At 37.5% G+C, this 20,962-nt stretch overlaps 1 protein-coding gene across 5 annotated transcripts in view; it reads left to right on the top strand.

Moving 5' to 3' along the window:
• The window catches only part of RASGRF2 (Ras protein specific guanine nucleotide releasing factor 2), a 229,668-nt gene that overhangs the window by 97,931 nt on the left and 110,775 nt on the right, over window positions 1-20,962 (top strand). For all 5 annotated transcript variants that reach the window (XM_068535591.1, XM_068535592.1, XM_068535593.1 and 2 more), the window contains 4 exons: window positions 5,317-5,477; window positions 6,424-6,490; window positions 7,026-7,162; window positions 17,561-17,643. In XM_068535591.1, coding sequence (XP_068391692.1) covers window positions 5,317-5,477; window positions 6,424-6,490; window positions 7,026-7,162; window positions 17,561-17,643 — 448 coding nt within the window. The remainder of the gene's footprint in view (window positions 1-5,316; window positions 5,478-6,423; window positions 6,491-7,025; window positions 7,163-17,560; window positions 17,644-20,962) is intronic.

The following is a 20,962-nucleotide window of genomic DNA, read 5'->3' on the forward strand; positions in this document are numbered from 1 at the left end:
ATTCTCTACAGCTCCAGGGAGGACAGATTGCTCTGGCCGATTGGAGTGGCAGTGCCAGGTGGTGACGACATCCAGGCAAAGGCCCAAGAGAAACTTGCATTACTCAGAGCCCTTTCACATAGCAGTGGGGACAATGTCCGAAGTGAAAACAGCTGTCTCTTGTTCCCATTTTTCATCAGCACTTCCGGATCGGCCCCACATGATATGATTTGATTCAATTGGTAACTCCAGTTGCTAGATGAAATGTCTCACTGTCAACTTCCCTGCCATATTTCGGTGATGGCGAAGGTATCATGTTTGAGGGGTGTGCTTTGGGGGCATCACCCAGTAAACTGAGCTTTTGAAGAGTTGAAGATATTTGTACTGGAAACTGTAGAGAAGCAACAACCTAACAGTCCATATTCCTCCGTGGCTTTCATTACAGAGTGCAGGATGTAAACCACACTCCAAGTTCTTTTTAAGTGCTCAGGTGTTCTGGGGGCAGGGGAGCATGCCCCACAAAATCGATTAGTGGCAATATATTGCACACAATCATAATTTTGAACTTGGTGAGGAGTGGCATATAAATTTGGAGCTAGAATTAACCTTTAATGTGGTTTCTGTTTATAACATGCCAATATTATTTGAAGATATTTGCATTTCTAGTGCCTACCAAAATGTGCTGCTTAAAATCTTTTTTTACCTCATCAAACAAGACATTATTTGTGCTACACACGTTAATTTTTGCACAGAACACTTAAAAAATTTACCACATGCTGTTCTATTTTCCATATTTATTTACAAGGAGAGAAATCACACGTATGTTAAAGTTTGGAAGTATATTTCGGGATATGATACCTTTCTCATTTTTGGCTTTAAGTATTCATTTTTCTTTAAGTAATAGTGGACTCTAATGCTGACAACATCAGGCCTTCCTAACTCCCCCTCTATTCCTCCGTACAGACCGTGTCCCCATATTGGCTTCCTGCCTTCCTGGCACTTGTCTGCTTCTGTGCCTTTACATGTGCTGGCCCTAGCCTGGGCACCAGGAATGCCCTTATCCACCTTTCTTGTGCCTATGGAAGGTCTGCTTGTCCTACTGGGCTCAGGTCAGACACCTCTAAAGAGCCTTTTAAATTTCCTTCTCATCTTCCCCTCCTCTTTCCTCCAGTTAGAATGAATTTACCGTCCTCCTCATTCCCAAGCCCCTTTGCTCCTGGTGCATGTATTTCATCCGCTTGCTTGCATGCCTGTCTCTCCCAGTAATTGTAACTCTGAAGGGCAGTTTTTATGAATTCTCTCTTGCTTAGTACAATGCTTTCCATTATAGATACCCGGAAAATGAACAATGGATTAAATTGAATTGCTTGTTGAACTACAGTTTTGAATGTCAGCTGTCTTGTTTTGTATTTTTCTTGTAATTGGAGTTCACTGAAAAATACTTACTAAAGGACTTGAGCTGTATACTATGTGAAAATGGTGACAAAAGTTTTTGTAACTAGTATTCAATTTCTGAAAGGACTTGAACTGAAAAGTATTATTACACATAAACATTTAATATATTTCTACAAACTTAGTTGAAAAATGCTAGAAGGTCGAATCCAATGAAAAAATCATATTTTTTTTCATTGCACCTGGAGGAAAAACAGTCATGAGCCGCCTCTCCCTTTGATTCATGTCCAGATGTTATTTATAGCTTGTTCTGTACTACATGTTTGAGGTGCTTCTGCCAGCTATTAATATATCTGATGTTATTGCTGTATTGATGTTGATATAATGATTTGCCTTTCAGCAGTATTTTTCTGTGTTGTTTGGTTTGGTTAGTCTGTTTGGGAATTATTCAATAAAGGTGGTTTTAAAAAATCAAACCTTAATCTGAAAGTAGAAAGTAATCCAATTACAGACAATTTGGAAAGTTTGCATTATTTTGCTTTGGTTGCTCCTATTATTACTTTTACTAAATACTTTTAATAGGCTTTAAAACTCGTTGAAGTGGGTTTTTAAAAAAGTTTTTTTAACTTTGATTCTATTTTCTATGAAATGGACTATAGTTTATCTCTAATTGTATACTAATATTTGCATTGTTTACTTTTAGGGGTGATATACGGTCTGTTTTTTAATGCGTGAGTGCGTGTGCAAACGCTTATGTACAAATAAGTGTGTGGTTTCAATCTCAAATGAATTTTTATTCTGAGGACTAGAAAAAATAAGGTCATCTGAAAGGCCTCCTCCGAATAGGTGTGATAGCCAATCTTGAATGTCAATCTGTAGGAATTTCGTGATTGAAAAAACAGGTTTTATTGTAAATTGATTCCAATTACTAGATGGTTGATGAGTACGATGCAGAGGACTATATCATAGCAGTGGTCTGACACTGTCATTTATTTTCCAAAATCTTTTCAAAGTTTCTTGAGCAAAAGTGTCTGCGGCAATAATAGGTAGACATATAACCACGTCATGGAGGTCAAATCCTGTCCCCTCCACTTCCTTGCTGTGTGATATTGGGCAATTTACTTAACCTCTCTTTGCCTCAGTTTCCTCCCTTTAAGTTGGGGAATAGTAGTAGCTGTCTTTTAGGGTTGTTGTGAAGATTAAATGTCCATTAAGGCGTCTAGGCTAGTGTCTGTGAGATTATGACATAAACCTTAAAAACGAAGATCTAAATTTTGGAATGGGTGTCTATTTTCAGTAACATGAAATATATATGAATATTTATTAGAAGATAAAGGCACTTTAAGTTGACATTTTGTGCAAAATCCATTATACTGAGTCGTTGTTGTCTGGTGGAAATGTGAATCAGGAAAATTAAATAAAGGTGACCTAATTTAGAGCTAAATGCATTGAGAATGAGACATGAACCTCTGTGGTACTTTAATCATTCCCAGACTCAAAGTCATGTACTTCCAGTGTACCAGTGTCCTTTGAAATTGTAACGTGGGGTCTAGAAATAGTTATACCTTCTCAAACGCCTAATCCAGTAACCTGGAAATTGCTCTTCATTCTTTTACACTACTGAGTGGAATTAAGAATAAGGGCATTAGCCAGTCTTGAATGCCATGCTATGGGAATCTAGTGATTGAAAAACAGAAGTGTTTTGGTAAGTTGACCCCAATTATTAGATAGACTGATGATGATGGTGATGCAAAATATCGTATCACAACAATGGTCTGATACTGAGGAATTACTGATTCAAGACTATGAGTTCTCTAATTTGTATTAACTAGAAAGGAATCCTCAAGTCTCATAGTTGTGTTGAAACATCATGTCAAACATAAGATGAAATGTGAAAAAAATATCCACTTAACTTATTTTTCAACAAGCTTATTTTATAAACCAGTGTTGAAATTGCTCACTTTTAATTCAGATGTATACACTTCTGTACATACCTAATGCACACAGTCTCCTATTTGGATATGAGATGAACAGTTATAGATTAAGCATATTAGTGTATAGTTGCCAAGGAAACATTGGGTTTTTTTTTACCTCAAAGTTAAAATTCACGGTAATGATTAATATATGAGTTAACAGTGTACTCTATAATTTCTGATTTACAAAATCATTAAATGCTAGAAGCATTTACCAGTGAACACATTATTATCCAGTTTTCATAGCCTTGGTTATATCCCTTCTGAAAATGACTCTCAAACCCGCTTGCCCACCTGTCTATGCTGCAGTCTTCCGCTCTGCCCTAACCTATCTGCCTAGATGACTCATGACCGCCCATGGAAAAGCTAGAACTTACTGTCTTTTCCCATCCATTCCCTTTCTGACTTTCAGTTGTTATGCTGCTGAATCCACTGCCATCTCCTGGCGGGGATGACCCAGGTCCTCTGGAAGATCTCCTGTGGCTTCAGTTTCACCCACGGGTCTCATGAATACAATCCTGCTGCTGCTGTTACTTGCCCATCTACTCCTCTAAGCATTCTGCCTTCTGCTTTTTTCATTGCTCCGTTATTCTTCATATTTAATTACATGCTGCCTGTGCTCTCTGCCACTTTGCTCCCACCTACCTCTCCTCCTTCTTGCCCATTCCTTTCACTGGAACCAAGCCTTCTCCCGCCCTCATTCCCCAGTCCCACACCCTCCCCCAGGACTGCCTCAGCAATTCTGCCTTTGTCAAGCAGCCCCACCTAAACACTCACCTGAATAGATGGAATTCAGGGAATCCATAGAAACTTGGGTTCTTTACCCCCAGCACATCTTTAGATCTCTGTAAAAGCAGATGCTATCTGGAATATTCAGATGTTAGTGTAAACGTTTTGTGACCCACAATCATAGTTTTACTATTCTAAAACAAACAACAACAACAACAACAAAAATCGGGAAACCCAGGAAATGTATGAAGAGGAAAATAAAGTTGCCTGCAATCTCATCTCTTAGTGATGACCACTGTTAATATTTAAGTGATAAATAGTCATTTAATAGTTCTTATGAGGCTGATAGGAGCCTTTGTAAGGCTGCATTTGGAGTAGGTGGTGGATTAAACAAATAGTAGAAATATTACTGGCTCAGGGCATTTCAGAAGTCAGAGGCAAGGTATTTGCTAGCGTCTTTGGTAGTACTTTTTGGTTTGATATTTAACTTAGATTAGAATTTTCTTTTGCGGGGAGCAGGCGGTCATTATTAGGGTGAAACTATATAAAGTCTATGCATAGCTTCTCACATTGAATGGAAGACAGTTTTGCTCACAGGAATGTTCTGGGTATAGAATTTGTGTGGTTTCTTTTCCATTTAGATTCCACAAAAAATTTTTATCACATATAATTTAAATGTAACCTGAAATGACTGCCCTTTAAAAATAGTCCTTAACTAAATTGCATTGAATTGTATAATTTGTGTATTTTTATAATGTACATGTATTGTACATTCTATTTTTAAAATACAAAGTAAACTATATTAATGCTATTTATCTACCTTCAGGGCTCCAGGAAAATTAAATTTGATTTGCTTTTTATTAGGTTATTTTATTACTCTATCTAATTATATAATATGTACCTTATTCTTATGTAAATAAATTGATTGAGATCAGATTATGAAGGACAGATGGCAGAAGTGCCTCGTTCTTTGAATTCAATTTGGCTTTCTTTTAAACTTATTTTCCAGCTTGTAGATAATCAAGTCTAAAGTGTTTTACAAAAATAGTAGGAATTCGTGCAACCCTTAAAACGTAATGCATTGTTTCTTCTGCTCCGAGTGCAGGGGATTTACTTGTTCCAATGGTGCATCAAATAAATCCTTGGTATCTTGGGATACAGGCCCTGGTGTTTTTGCATCAGGAACAGCTCTCACTTGACAGAATTTTAATTACTGTGTGTTCTTCACTTTTGTGATCACCAGGTTCTCTTATTCAAGTACCTTCCGTTGAGAGGGGGAAACTTAGTAAAGTTCGCCTGGGTTCATTGTCTTTGAAAAAGGAAGGAGAAAGACAATGCTTCTTGTTTACAAAACACTTTTTAATTTGTACAAGAAGTTCAGGAGGAAAGCTGCATCTGCTCAAGGTACTGGTTTTATATGACTATTCCATTTATGTTCCATGCACTTAAGAGGCATTGAGGTTAACTTAATTATGACTTTCCTATGCCTGCTATCATAAAATAGATTGTCAGATTTCATGGTGAGGTAATATACAGTTACCAATCCTGACATTTACTTTGTTGTCAATTGGATCCAAAGTAATAGAAATTTAAGTGTGCATTGCCATAAAGAAGAGCAATTAAAATCATAACCTGGACAAAATTACTAGTTGGTGACTACTGAGCTACAAAAATCTTGTCAAATTACTGCAGTGTACTGATTATATAACATTTACTAAATGCTCTTTTATCTTGCTCAGTACCAGGAATGAGCAAACTATGGCCTGCAGCTTGTTGCCTGTTTTTGATAATAAAGTTTTATTGGAACACAGCCATACTCATTTCCTTACATATTGTCCCTGGCTGTTTTCATGCTTTTTTAGAACAGCAGATTTGAGCGGTTGCGATAGAGATCACATGGCTTGCAAAGCCTAAAAGGTTTACTAGCTGGCCCTTAACAGAAGAAGTCTGCCTATCTGTACCTTCTGTTATTAGTGCCTGAAAATATTATCCAACATCACAACAAAGGCTTCCTACTGCTTAAATCACTTCCTGGTTGGAGAGTTCTGCCCTTTGCTGAGCTGCATTCACTCTACAGGGCCCCTAAGGTGCCATATAGTCTCCCATAGACTGACTTGCTAAATTGTGTAAACATCAGGAGTGAGAGTCGGATGTGGGGAAGAACCATGAAGTTCAATGAATTCAATTACTTTTACACATCTAAGTTTAATTTTGGACTCTATGAAAAATTATTTATGAAGCAGAATTGCTATTTTCTTCTGTGGCAGTTTGAATGTAAGGTTTGCAAATCACAGGTTCCCAACCTGTGAAAGACTCTTAGCCTCTTAATGAACAATTGGTCTGTTTCCAGACAGGTGGAGTTCTCTCTCTAATAGAATGTACATTGGTTGAGGAGCCCGATACAAGCGATGATGACTGTAAGTCACATACTATCACTTAGAATTATATTAGAATTAAATAGCCCTATGGTTTTTATTCATTCATAGCTAAGAAGAGCTGCTTAAGGAAGCAGGAAAGATGTTAAGAATAAACTCCCTGAATTCATTTATATATGAAAAATTCTGTTGAGCCATTTAACCTGTGACCTGGTTAAACCGTCTTTGGGAATTCATATTTTACTGAATTTGTCTCTTGATAGTGACTTTGCAGTGGTAGAAAAGAAAGGGATTGAATTAGTGTGTTGGAATTCCATAAATTATGGAAATTAAAAAAAAAACAAACCATGAAACGAGAAGGAAAGCAGGATCCTAGTCCTGAGTAACCTACTGATCTCAGTTTCTTCATCTGCTTATGAGCTTAACAAAGCCTTCCCCATGCCCAAGAAGCACCATGTTGCTGAAATGAGATCCTGGACTTAAATGCACATTGATTGTATTACTAGAACCATATGAAAGCAACTATCACTCATATTTTTGTGTTCACATCTAATTGTTTGGTTTACATGTGTTGAAGCCAAAGGTTCTGGGCAAGTGTTTGGACACCTGGATTTTAAAATAGTGGTGGAGCCTCCTGACGCTGCCCCTTTCACTGTGGTATTGTTAGCACCTTCACGCCAGGAGAAAGCTGCCTGGACGAGTGACATCAGTCAGGTAAGCAAGTGGCTTTGGCCCTAAGTTGGGTTTTGTTTTTTGTTTTAAATTTTACAACATAAACTTTTGGGAAGGAGTTTTAGAGTCAATTTATTTTTATTAGAAAATTATATCTGGTTGCTGTGGTCACTACCAGTACCACTATATGTTTTCATGTATTAAATCGTTTGTGGTTGTTGTTTGTTTAAAATTTACTTGAAATGTAGTTATTGCATTTTGTGTCCTGGGCACTTTTGTACAAGCTGATAATGTAATCACTTGTGTTGGACAGTGTTAAAATTGCCCTGTGAGTAATAAATTCTCCAGTGACCTCACTAGATTTTTTTTTTTTTTTTTGCTTATTTGTTACTGAGGTAGGAAAATGGTGAGAGATTCAAAAACAGCTAACAAGGACTGTGGAATCAAATCAAAAAAGAGATACTGTCTGTAGTATGAAGCCTGAAAATGAGCTCCTGTATTTTATATAGAGAAAATTAAGGAACAGATTTGCTTACCTTTCCTTGATCAGCAATGCCCAGTTAGGGAATTGCTTCATTTATTCAGCATTTGAAAGAATGCCAAAACTAGTGATAATTGGACTTGGGCATTCTTCAATCCAAGCTCCACATTAATTTTGGTTCCATTAACCAATCTAAGTGAAAAGGGAAGCTGTGTAAGGAAAATATTAAAAGAAAGCTTGATTATTATCTTCAAAGTTGTTAACTCAAGGAAGATTGGGGCAAACAGGAAAGGCATATGCTATAGATCCCATTGTCTTCCTTTTCCGAAGAGCTCATAGTACTTATATACAGTAAGTCCCCTACATACAAAGTAGTTCTGTTCCGAGAGCGCATTCATAAGTCCAATTTGTTCATAAGTCCAACAAAGTTAGCCTAGGTACCCAACTGACACAATTGACTATATAGTACTGTACTGTAATAGGTTTATAATACTTTTACACACAAATAGTCCATAAAAAAACAAACAAAAATTAAAGAAAACATTTTTAATCTTACAATACATTACCTTGAAAAGTAGTTAGTACAGTACAACAGCTGGCTCTTCTTAGCATACCAGCTACATCACTGCTACTTTTGCACTTGCTTCCGGACATCCTGGGCTTGAAATAAGATACTGTACTACTGTACTCTATATAGTACTGTACAGTAAAGTACACAAAAGCACAACCACTTGTACAGGATGCACGCACGTGACAATGTAGGCCAGACACGTGAACTAACTTACGTGATTGGACATGTGAACGCACGTTAGCATCTTCGGAAGTTCGAAACTTGAAGGCTCATATGTAGGGAACTTACTGTATAAGACTTAGGTATAAATAGAAACTATATCATAGTTCTTCAGATACTTAGTTTTTTTCAGAGTGACTGAAAACTGAGGGGAAATAGAAAGAAAATGAATGGGCAAAATAATTATTTTTGTATGTCAAAGAAATTTTACAGTCTCATTTGACCCTTACAGTAGTATACTGAAGGCTAACAGAAATAGTAGTCCCATTTCACAGGTGAGAAACCTGAGGTTTGGAAGGTTAATAAGCATTTGTCCAAATACAGAACTGTGTTGAGTCAGGACTCAAACCTAATCTAGGTCTTTTATTAGCACTCTAAATATCCTCTACTGGAATTCTGGATTTTTACTTCTTTTCTCCCGGGACTGTTTTGATGATGAATAAATAGCTGAAGTGAAGGTGCTGCTTTTCTGGTTAACAAAGGAATGAAAATATGGGATCTTGTGTATTTGCATAATTACATCCTTGTGGTGATTTATTAATACTTTCATTAGCTCTATGCTGTATGAATTAATACTTTAATTAAGTCTCTGTAGTACATCTTTTACCTGATGAGACTCTGAATCAGTCATTGATTCTATGCACGTTAATTGAGCAATCACCATGTGCTGCCAGGTACTGTGTAGGTACCAGGGATATGGCAACGGTCCCTGCTCTCAAGGAGATAGGCAGGCTAGTAGGGAAGAAAGGGAAGTAGACAACTTAATGCAACAAAATTTTGTATGTGTTGTGAAGCCAAGATAAGTAGGAAAAATAGGGAGAATTGGAGTGTAGGCAAAGATGTTTTTCCAGCTGTTTATAGCTTCTACCTTATGATGTAACTGGGGCTCCTAAGATACAGAGTTGATAAAAGCGTTAAGTGATCTTCCTTAGGGGGCCTGGTGAGGCATTGCTAAGAGAGAAAGACCCATGGGGTGCATGAATGATTCTATGCCTGGTCCTTTAAAGAAAGGATCCAATACTTTGCTTCCCAGAAGCATCCAAGTGATTCTCTCTACTTAGTCTACATCTTGAGTTGAGTATACAACTTCTTCTTGTTTCTCCAAGTTTCTATTACTAATATATTAAGCTGATTATATGTACAATTGAATTGGAGAAGGAAACAACAGAAAATTGTATCTTTCTGAGGGACGATGATATCATTACATGAAATTACTGTGTTCCATAGAGCCTTGATATCGTGTGTCTTTGACACTTATGATTTCAGCCATTCAATAAATATATTTATGCAGTGATACTGTATGCCAGGCACTATTTAGGCACTTGTGATATATCATGGACAGGAGGCAACAGCAACAAAAAATTCCCTGACCTTGTGTAGCTTACATTCTAGTGTGGGGAAAAATGAAAATAGCAGTATACATAATAAGTAAGTATATAATATTTTATGTCAGAGGGTGATAGGCCAGGGTAAGAAGGATTGGGCTACTGGAGGTAGATGGGGCTTGGTACAATTTTTAAAAGGTGATCATCTTATTTTGAAGAAGACGTGTAAACAAAGACTGCAGCAGGTGATGGAAATACCGTGTTGATATGTAATGAAGGGAAAGTCATTCCCTTGGCAGTGCAGAGGGAACAGCCACTGCAAAGACTCTAGAGTAGGAGGACACTGCATATTTTGAGTAATAGCATGAAGGCTAGTGTGGCTGAAGGGGAATGTGCAAGAGGGAAAATAGAAAAAGAGGAAATAATTTAAGTGGAGTTGTTAAGTAAGCAGTGGGATATAGATGTTAAGTGCTTGGAGGGAGGTCCAGGTGGGAGACTCTATACCATTTAGATGGTATTTAAGGCCTGTTGAGATCAGCCAGGGAGTAAATGTAGATAGACTGAGAAGAGGGCCATGGACTGGGTGAGGAGTCCTGGAGAACAACAAAGAAGAGAAGGAATCAGCAGAGCAATTGGAGGATAGCCAAGAGGACATGGTGTCCTGTAAGTCAAGTGAAGAAAATGTATCAGGGAGTGGGGAGTGATGATGTCAGCTGCTACTGAAAGCTGAGTCTGGTAGTGAGTGTTCTGAGACGCTTAGTGATTTTCCTGACTCAGGGTTTGAATGGTGAGTGGTAGACACAGAGTCTCCACTATTGATTGAGCCTAGCCTACTGCCCAGCAGCCTGCATCTCAACCGGGCTTTGTTCTCTGCTTAAAGCATTTTCATCTTATGGGGAAAATTATGTGCTGTACACACGTTGATGGAATTTGTCAGTATTCCAAGTATGCCTCTGGACATATTCATTATTAAGATGAGTCTACAGAATGCTTGAAAATGTACTTTTTAATATTTTATCATGTATATGTAAAAATATGGACACAAAAAGGAAACCAGAAAGACTCCCAGCACCCAGATCACTAAATAAATGTTTATCAAAGTGTTTTCCACAGATAATTACCGGAAGGTTGTTTTCTTTTTTTTTGCATTTTTGCATTTTATTTATTTTTTTATACAGCAGGTCCAAAGGTTTTTTTTTTTTTAATACAGATTCCTGAACCCACATTCCAGACACCCCCCAGGTTTAACAAGCTCCACAGATCATTTTTGCGCAATTAAATTTGAGAAACCCTGTTTTGAAAATCAAATGTTTCCACCTCTAAAACCCTCACAATCCTGCCATACAGAAATAATTTAACAGTTTGGCTCTAGGTGTATATGTGCATCATTTTTTGCTTTTTACATCTTTTTATATTCCTGTGAATTCTTCATATTGGTGTCTTCTAATAGCAATATATGTATATTCTATCATGTTAACTTACCACTTTTCTAGCTCTTTTTGAATAATTAGGCATTCAGGCAGTTTCCAAGTTTCAGCATTAATATATGATGTGGTGCTAACCATCTTTGCACAGGGAGTTTCTCCCCTTTTAAAGGTCCCTTGGTGGTGTATCTTACCCACAGCCGGTAAGGCTGGTACGGGGGGCCTGATCACTTTCATGAGTTCATGATACATGACTCGACAGACTGCCCAAACGCTCCAAGGAACATGTAACTCATCATTTCACAACACCATCAGCAAGGTATCTATGCAACTTTCTTCTAAGTCCTGCCAGTGTTGAGTTTTGTCACATTTGTCACATTTTCCTATTTAATGGAAAAGTGATATTGCTTTCTAGTGGTTTTACTTTACATTTCTGTAATTATCAGTGAGACTAACATTTTCCACTGTTTCTGTTTCTTGTCTGTTTATACCAGATGGACATTTATCCATTGGAGCTATCCTTACAGACTAGGGAAATGAGCATTTTCTTTCAGTCCAAATTATGAATATGTTCTCCATTATTTTGTCTATTTATTTTTGTCACTCTTTGTTTTGCAAAATTTTAATTTTTCCTGGCTTGATTTGATACCACCTTGCTAAACTATTGTACCGTGTTATACTAATCACGTGTAGTTCTTATTTGAGATAATAAAGTGGTGCCTGACTATTGATACAATCCCAGTTTCACATAGAGAACTCTATACAAAAATTAAGATGTTTAGCTTTGTCAGGCCTCTCTCTCTGAAGCTGTAATCTTTAGAAGTAACAATGGCTTGAACGATTAATTATACTTTTAGTTCCACCAGCAAGGTCATAATTAACCGTTGGTGCCTCCAACAAAATGTGCAAGTGGTTAATGGTCTTGACCAATAATTCTTCCCTTTTTCATCTATTTATAGGGAAAAATTTGAGGCTGAAGATTTGACCATTCATTTCAATATAGTGCATTCATTTGTGCATGTCTCACTGTCATACATAATGGTGTATTAAACAGATTTTTCTATAATTATGGGTATCAGCTAAAATGCAGAATTAAAATTCACCTCTGAGCTTCTTGGTTTGGGCAGATGTGTCAAAATACAGGCAAATTTGTAGCACACTGACATGCTTCCTCCTTTAAAATAACTTCTCTGGAATCAATAGGGAATATTTTACTTTAATATAAAAAGGTGAAATTAAAAGAGAGAAATTGAATTTACTGTTCTTCCTACTACTTAGAAGTATTAGGAAGGTAAAAAAAAAAATATGGTGACACAGTAGACCACTGACTTTGACCAGATATTTCCTTAAGCAAGACCCTCAAAAAACCTTGCTGGAGGGAATTGCCTTGTGGTCCAGTGGTTAGGACTCTGCACTTCCACTACAAGGGACACAGGTTCAATCCCTGGTCGGGGAACTAAGATCCCACAAGCTGTGCAGTGCGGCCAAAAAAAACCCCCAAGAAACAAAAAAATAAATCAAAAAAATTACCTGGGCCTTTTGTGAGTATACATATTCCCAGGCTCCACCCTGGTCATAGTCACTGCAAACTGAACTAGAATAGCCGTGACCTAGGAATCTGCTTTTGTTAATATCCTATTAATTTCAAGGTTTATAGTAATTCACATAAATTCAATATATCCTTAAAGATTTGTGACATCCTGATTATTTTCATGTCTTTCTTCTTAACTGAGTGAACTGCATTCATTTTCCCAGGACTCAGTCTCTTCTCCCCAACACAACCAAGATATGTGCTTCTATGATCATGAATATATACCATGGCTTCCAATATAAATATGTTCATACACACATTCATAAACATAAATTCGGTTGTAGTTTAACTTTTTTCTGGAAGAGAACTCTTTCTTCAATGTAGCAGTACTGAAAATGCCAAATGGAAGTGAGATAAAAGCAAAATACTCTGGTTGATGTAGAATTGGTGGACCCAGAGCCCCCAGGAGTCCTGTTTGTTCACACCCTTGCTGTCACTGAAGCCTGTCTGTGGAGCCTCTGAGAAATCAGTCCATTTCAAAACCACTCCTCTAGTTATAAAGCAGAAAATAACACACCACTGTAAAGCAATTATACTCCATTAAAGATGTTAAAAAAAACCAAAAAACACTCCTCTATTATAAATATACCGTAATATGTTTTATGTATACATGTATGTATATAGATAGATATATATATATATTCATCCATCGCACAGATAGGTGTGGCAGTTATCAAAGACCTTTTAGTACATTTAAATATGACTTCTTATTACATGGTCTTTTGAGCTATAGTTCAGATTGCATGTACATTTTCTTCTCCTGAAACTTGAGTGTAAGTGAAAATTTCTTTTTCTTCCTGCTGAAAGTAATTTTAATGCTTAACACAATGAATCAGAAAGATTTATGAATGAGATCTGACATTGGATAATAAGATGTTCAAAAGTGGTCACATAAATCTTCTCTTTTGGATCTAAAACACTTATCCCAAGTTTCAATTCTGGCAGTGTGGAGGACTGCACCGATTTAGATCCCTTCTAGCTACAAAGAAGAAATGTTTAATACATAAAATCAGTATAATAAAAAAATCTAATACATTGGTGGTATTTACAGATATAAAGGGAAATCTCTAGTTGCCGGAAATAACAAGGGAACTTAAAGTCAGGGTAGACAGCATGTAAACTGAAGACATAGAGACTTGGGAATGATTTTAGTTTGGATATTGGTCCCACGCCCGAGGGGTATTAACAAAAGGAGCGAGGGTTAGCCTTGGGCCCCTAAAAGGAATTGAGATCCTTGTTTGAAGCCCTTGTTTGAAGCCTGGGCATTGAAAGGCTGCCCCCTCCATGAAATAAGAACTCAAAAAACCCATTAGGCCAGGGAAGACATAAGGAAGTTTGTCTTTGTCTTGGGTTCTGAATTTTCTTTTAATTAATTAATTACTTGATTGATTGATTAATTTTTGGCTGCCTTGGGTCTTCGTTGCTGCACACGGGCTTTCTCTAGTTTTGGCGAGCGGGGGCTACTCCTCTTTGTTGCGGTGCGCGGGCTTCTCATTGCGGTGGCTTGTTTTGTTGCGGAGCACAGGCTCTAGGCGTGTGGGCTTCAGTAGTTGTGGCACACGGGCTCAGTAGTTGTGGCGCACGGGTTTTGTTGCTCCTCGGCGTGTGGGATCTTCCCGGACCAGGGCTCTATCCTGTGTCCCCTGCATTGGCAGGCGGATTCTTAACCACTGCACCCCCAGGGAAGCCCCTTGAGTTCTGAATTTTTAAAAAGCTCCTTTGAGAAAAACAAATGTGTTTCTGGCCTATGGATTTGAAATTCAGAGTTACAATATTCACATGGTGTGAAAATTCCAAACTGAGAAATTAATGCATAAACAATATTTGGACTGTTGCTAACCCAAAATGCTTGGTAGAAGCAAACACAAAGTCACTGCATTAGCAACACCTCAACAGTTCAGGGCTCATGACAAGGTGCTCAAAATCAAAAATTACAAATCTTGTGAGTAAACGATCTATCAAGAGCGAGAGTCAGAAGACATAGTGAGCAGTAGAATTAGCACTGCTGGAACTTCAGATAATAGAGTGATAACTTAGAAAAGACTGTGAAAAAGAATGTTTAAAATATAATAAAGCTATGAAAGGAAGGAAGGGAGGAAGGGAGGAAAGGAAGAAGGAAGGAAAGAAAAGAATAGATCACTGTGTAAAAAGGACCAGGCTGATCAGTCAAAGGACCAAATAGAAAATCGAAACATGAAAACTACAGCCCTAAGTCATCCTAAGGCTGTTGTCTGTGTAACTATATTATTGCTTAGACTGTTAAAGGAAACTGAAGGAACACTATTTACTTGCCACAATTCTTACCAAGCACCATCTCTGCCCTCCCACTCCCTGTGTTGGTTGCCCAAGTGGCATCCCCATTCTGCTCAGAAACAGTGAGAGTGAAAAGTCTGAGGAATAGCTAGAAACATCCCTGGGGTGAAGGATCACTTAACCCCTCCTTCCTTTCCCTGTCTGCGTGCAGTATCTGTCCCCATACAATCTTTTCCCCCATTCCTCCAAACCCCACACTCATAGTTTCATAAGAACAGGGATAATGTTAATCCATTTTCCCACTGGAATTAGGAAAGTGAATTTAAAGTAGTTTACCTTATTCATCTTTTTAAAAAATATTTATTTATTTTGTTGTGCCGGGCCTTAGTTGCAGCAGGCGGGCTCCTTAGTTGTGGCATGAGAACTCCTAGTTGCAGCATGCATGTGGGATGTAGTTCCCTGACCAGGGATCAAACCCGGGCCCCCTCTCTCTTACTGTCTTCTCCATTATAAACGCACACACCTGCCAGCCTCATCTCTTCGTTTTCCCCTGTTTGTTCATGCTTAGAAATGGAGTCATTGGCATCTCTTTTCATCTAGCCCTGACTGAGAGCTCTCCCTTTGAGGTCCTGTGGCTGTTTTGAGGCCTAAGAGGATACCCCACCTACTGGTAGCTTGGCTCACTGGTGGAAACATTGACTCCATACAACTGGATACTAACTTAGGATATTGCAGTTTCAGGACTTATGGAAGAATACCATGTCCAACTTCCTGCTGCTCAAAACTGATAGGAGGAGCAGCATTTATTTAGCCTAAAGAAGAGCAGCCTATGCATACCCTTTTCTGAAGAGTGTGAAATCTGTGCTTGGAACCAGACGAGCAAAGGCAGGCCCCCATTCTTTGGGGCCCGCCACAGAGTGGTTAGTTTGGAACTGTACTCTTTATCCAGTGTTGAGGGAGTTTATAAGAAATGGTTTGGTCAAAACTGTGATTACTTTAAGGATGTCGTTGAGGATAATGTTCACGACATTATTCAGTGTTTTCCTTATGAGAACCCATGAGATAATTCTCCTCTGGACTCAGACTAGGGTGAATTGAGCTTCTATTAAACCATGAATTTTGTAGCTCATCATGTGGCCCCCTTTGAGTTGGCTGCTCCATAGCTCAGCTAATTTTGGGGACCATGTATAGCAAGTGTTTGGGACTTCTCAACATAAAGTACATGTGGTGGATTGATCCCAGGCTTCATCTTATTATTTTCCACCCTTTATCCAAATCCTCTCTAATTTTCTTACTAATTTTGACTTTGTCTTACTGTATGTATTTTTGTAATCCACCTATGGGAATAAGATATAGTATAAACTCACATGTAAGCACATGTAACCTAATTTGTAGTTAGATAACCATAATTATTCATATAAAAAGATAACTCCAAATTCCAGGTGCTTCGAGAAATGAATTGAGGGGAACTTTAAAATATTCTACTTTATTCCTGGAAGTTGAGATCCTCTATACCTGGTCATTGAAATAATGGCATAAGACATGAGGAAACCAATTTTTAAGGAAAAACAAGCATGAAAACGGCTGATATGCTAAGTAAGGGATCAATAGTTAGGGGATGCCAGTGACCCAAAGTTTCTTATATGCATATTCATTCTTTTATTAGACATTGGGGTTTAGGATAAACCCTGAGTTCAAGAGCTCTGTGAAATCACTTGGCAATCAGCTTCTTCACACCATTTAATTACAGTCATAAAGTACTACATGGTATCCTAGTAACTAAAAGTAATTTCTGATTTTAAAGATTGTTTAAATATTTTTTTCATTTTCTGTTTTGTTTAAAGAGAATACGTATAATTCAAAATAAATCCTTCTCTAACCCAAAGTAATTGCAAAGGGAAATTTTGAATTGATAAGGCATAGATATAAATAAAGAAGGTAGAGAAAATTAGCAAAATTTCCTGAAAGAAAAGAGAAAGGAGATGAACAGGGCTTTATGTGTGCCAGAAGCAGGAGAAATTATACAATACATCCTCACCAAACTAACACGGTGCCAGTAGAAACTGCTAGAGAAGCTAGTAAAATGTGGGAACTTATTGGCAAAAAGCACCGAGAAGCAGGCACAGAGCTTACTAGTGAGAGAGAAGATGAATTCCATCCAAGCAAGCCACCATTTCTACTCTGCCTGCCCCATACCACCCCCTAGGGCAGAGAATGAATATAGCAGAGGCAGTTTATACCTCACTAGAGGTGTAAACTTCTCAAGTAGTGCTGGGACTGCCAGAGAGTTGTGCCGATGTGACATTGTGCTCAGAATCCTTGGGAAACACATTCTAGGAAAATGTAGCCCTTATATCCATCCTCAGGCATTTGCCAGGTGCACAGTTTTGGCATTTGGATATTGAATCTGTTCATCAATGTGTAATGTTTCCCTGCCTCTGTGTGTGTGTGCGCGCGTGTGTACATATGTGCACAAATGAGAAACTAAATTGTTTTGTGATTATAAATAATTCTGGGAATATATGCTCTGCCTAGGTTTACATGTGGGTTTAACTGTCTATTTTTTAATTTCACAGTGTGTGGACAACATACGGTGTAATGGTTTAATGACTATAGTGTTTGAAGAAAATTCCAAAGTTTCTGTGCCACATATGATTAAGTAAGTGTGATAATCCTTTCTCTTACATTTTAATCAGGATCAACTTGGTAGAGAATGTAAAACTGTGAATAAAATATTGTTTCAGTAGGATTCTGCTTCCTACTCTGAATATGTTTGACAGTAATGTGATTGATCATTCATGATATGCCATTATAAGTAATAAAACTATCACAATGGTTTTTCAGATTCATAGTTTATTGACTCACAGCATAGAAAAATAGTTTTTCATACTGTTCAGATGCCTTCCTCAGTACAAAAAGCCTATCAAAATTTTCAGGTTCAATGGATGGACCTAGAGATTGTCATGCTGAGTGAAGTAAGTTAGACAGAGAAAGAGAAATATCTTATGGTATGGTATCGCTTACATGCGGAACCTAAAAAGAAATGATACAAATGAACTTATTTACAAAACAGAAACAGACTCATAGACTTAGAGAACGAACTTATGGTTACCAGGGGGGAAGGGTGGGGGGAAGGGAGAGATTGGAAGTTTGGGATAGACATGTACACACTGCTGTGTTTAGAGTGGATGGCCAACAAGGACCATATATAGCACAGGGTACGCTGCTTTGTATTATGTAACAACCTAGGTAGGAGGGGAGTTTGAAGGAGAATGGATACATGTATATATGTAGCTGGGTCGCTTTGCTGTGCACCTGAAACTATCACAGCATTGTTAATCAACTATACTCCAATATAAAATAAAAAGTATTTTTAAAAATTTCAAGTTCAATAGGTAAAGTGATAGCCAGATGTGTCAGAGGGTGGACAAAAGTTTGGCAGATTCTTTTGCTGTCTTCTCAGTGGGTGTGAATCATATTAGTCAGATTTGGTTGTAGAGATACATTTAGATTTTGAAGACACTCAACATGAATTAACTGGCTTTTCCATGGTACCATTTACCCACAGCCTGTATATGGATTTGTCCCAGAGGCTATTGCCCAGGCCTGCCATCCTGCTCTCTGTATGTTTTGTTAACAAAGCAAATCCTAGAGAATGGACTTGAGGACACAGGGAGGGGGAAGGGGAAGCTGGGACGAAGTGAGAGAGTAGCATTGACATATATACACTACCAAATGTAAAATAGATAGCTAGTGGGAAGCAGCTGCATAGCACAGGGAGATCAGCTCGGTGCTTGGTGACCACCTAGAGGGGTGGGATAGGGAGGATGGGAGGGAGACGCAAGAGTGAGGGGATATGGGGATATATGTATACATATAGCTGATTCACTTTGTTATACAGCAGAAACTAACACAACACTGTAAAGCAATTATACTCCAATGAAGATGTTAAAAAAAAAGAAAAAGAAAGTGATCAACACTGGAAAAAACAAAACAAAAACATACAAACAAAAAAAGCAAATTCTATAATTTAATATGATCACTAAGGAAACTATAGTTTTAAAATGAGAAGTTATATCAATAACTGTGTGCCATAACTCGCTATATTAATGCTTTTGTCTCTACATACTTTTTTGTTTCCAAATTCAAAGTTGTTTTGGGAGGATTTTCAAGCTAACCAAATCGTTCCCTACTCTCATTTTCTTGGTTATTTGCAGTCCAAATTCTAAGAATAAAATGTATTTTTAAAAGCAGTCCTGTTATATCTTTCCAAAAAAGTTACATGAAACTAAGAAAATGTTTGTCTTCCATGCCTTTTTATGTGGACTTTTTTTAGGTCTGAGCTGTTTAAGACAAAGAAACAACATCAACTTTTCTCTTCTGATAGGTATTAATTATAATTAGCATCATTCCAATGGTATAAACTTTAAAACTTATTAATTATTGTATCAGATGAAGGCAGAGTACATTATACTAGTGCCATAATTAGAAAAAGTATAAAAGGATGATACTGTTTTAAATTGCTAGTCAAATTTTAAAACATTTTGTGTAGGGTCATTTTAAAACTCTCGGGCAAAGATTCCTTTAGCATTCAGTTTTCTAGGTTTTTAATTTAATATAGTTTGAAAAAAACAGGTCAGTTAAAAATGTACGATACTAAAATTAAAACCGAGTATGGAATATTAAGTCAAAAGTTTCAAATTATGACTTAATTTTTAAGTTCACATCACCAGGTTAGTTTTCTTCCATAGTGTTCTTATTTTAATATTTCACAAAATAATATATATTATCTTAATTCCTTATTAAGAGTACTTTCGTGAAGCTTAGACAGCCATGAAAGTCCAGTCTGCTTTAGAATGAGAATAAGTTGGACTTGGTGGCCAAGTTATAAGCTCCTAAACCTTCGGGCAGCTGCACACCCACTATGTATACATTTTGTTCACTTTAAAAATTAGTACAGAGAAAAACTGTAGTTTTGTGCCTGACCAAGTTACGGCTGGCGCCTGAATGCATCTTCTTTGCTCTGTGATGGCAGTTTGACTAATGCCCATGTCCAGTCTCATTTGTATTGATATAATTGCCTCCTGTACAGACCAAGACTTTCCTGCGTCTGGGTGCACAGCGAGGGTCACTGCAATGAGTTGGAACCGCTCTCCTGGGAGAACAGAAGCCTGTATCGCGGGCTGTAGGGATTTCCTACTGGAGCCACACATGTTTGGATGCCCATCTGTACTCTACTACTAGATATATACCCAAGGCAGAGTTTCATGTATTTCATATCTTTCTTCTTTCTATTTTTCCCTGCTTCATTGAGCCTGGTTCTCCTCAGTCAGAGAAAAGAGGATGATTTTGCAATCTCTGTTCCTTCTGATAGTCTCCTCCATGGCACTGTTCTACCCTAAATTCTGTATTCTTGCCTCCTTGCACATCTCTCTGGCTACATGGAACGAGAAAAAAAAAAAAAAAAAAAAGACGTTTTACAGAGTTAAAGAAAAAAAATTATCCTACCCTAATGGCATTACTTTGCAGGCACTCAGTTCCTTTTAAAACTTACTAATTACAATAGGTGATTTGGGTTTGATGTCTCAAAATTACTTTTTTAAGTGTTTACCAAAAAGGAGTTGTTATTATCATAGGAGGCTTAAGTAACGCATTGTATCTTCTTGAGGGTCCCTTAGGAAATTAAGATTTCATTCAATGTAATAAAAGAAAATTAAATAATTTCATAATATTTAATTTCTTTTCTTAAAATGAAAATGTAATCATAATTTTGAAGGACAGTGGTGCAATTAGTCAGTTTCAATTTCATGTTGGCTACAATATATTTTTTCCTCCTAGTGTTTGGTTAAAGTAATTATAGTCAAAAGATGCAAAGCTCAAAACTGTGAATAGAATGCAAAATCATGACATTTATTAGGTGATTATATCCCTTTAAGTGATGTTTTATGCTTTATGTATATAGGCTAACGCTTGCTTTC

This window comes from Eschrichtius robustus, chromosome 2, assembly GCF_028021215.1.
Source record: "Eschrichtius robustus isolate mEscRob2 chromosome 2, mEscRob2.pri, whole genome shotgun sequence".
Classification (NCBI taxonomy): Eukaryota; Metazoa; Chordata; class Mammalia; order Artiodactyla; family Eschrichtiidae; genus Eschrichtius; species Eschrichtius robustus.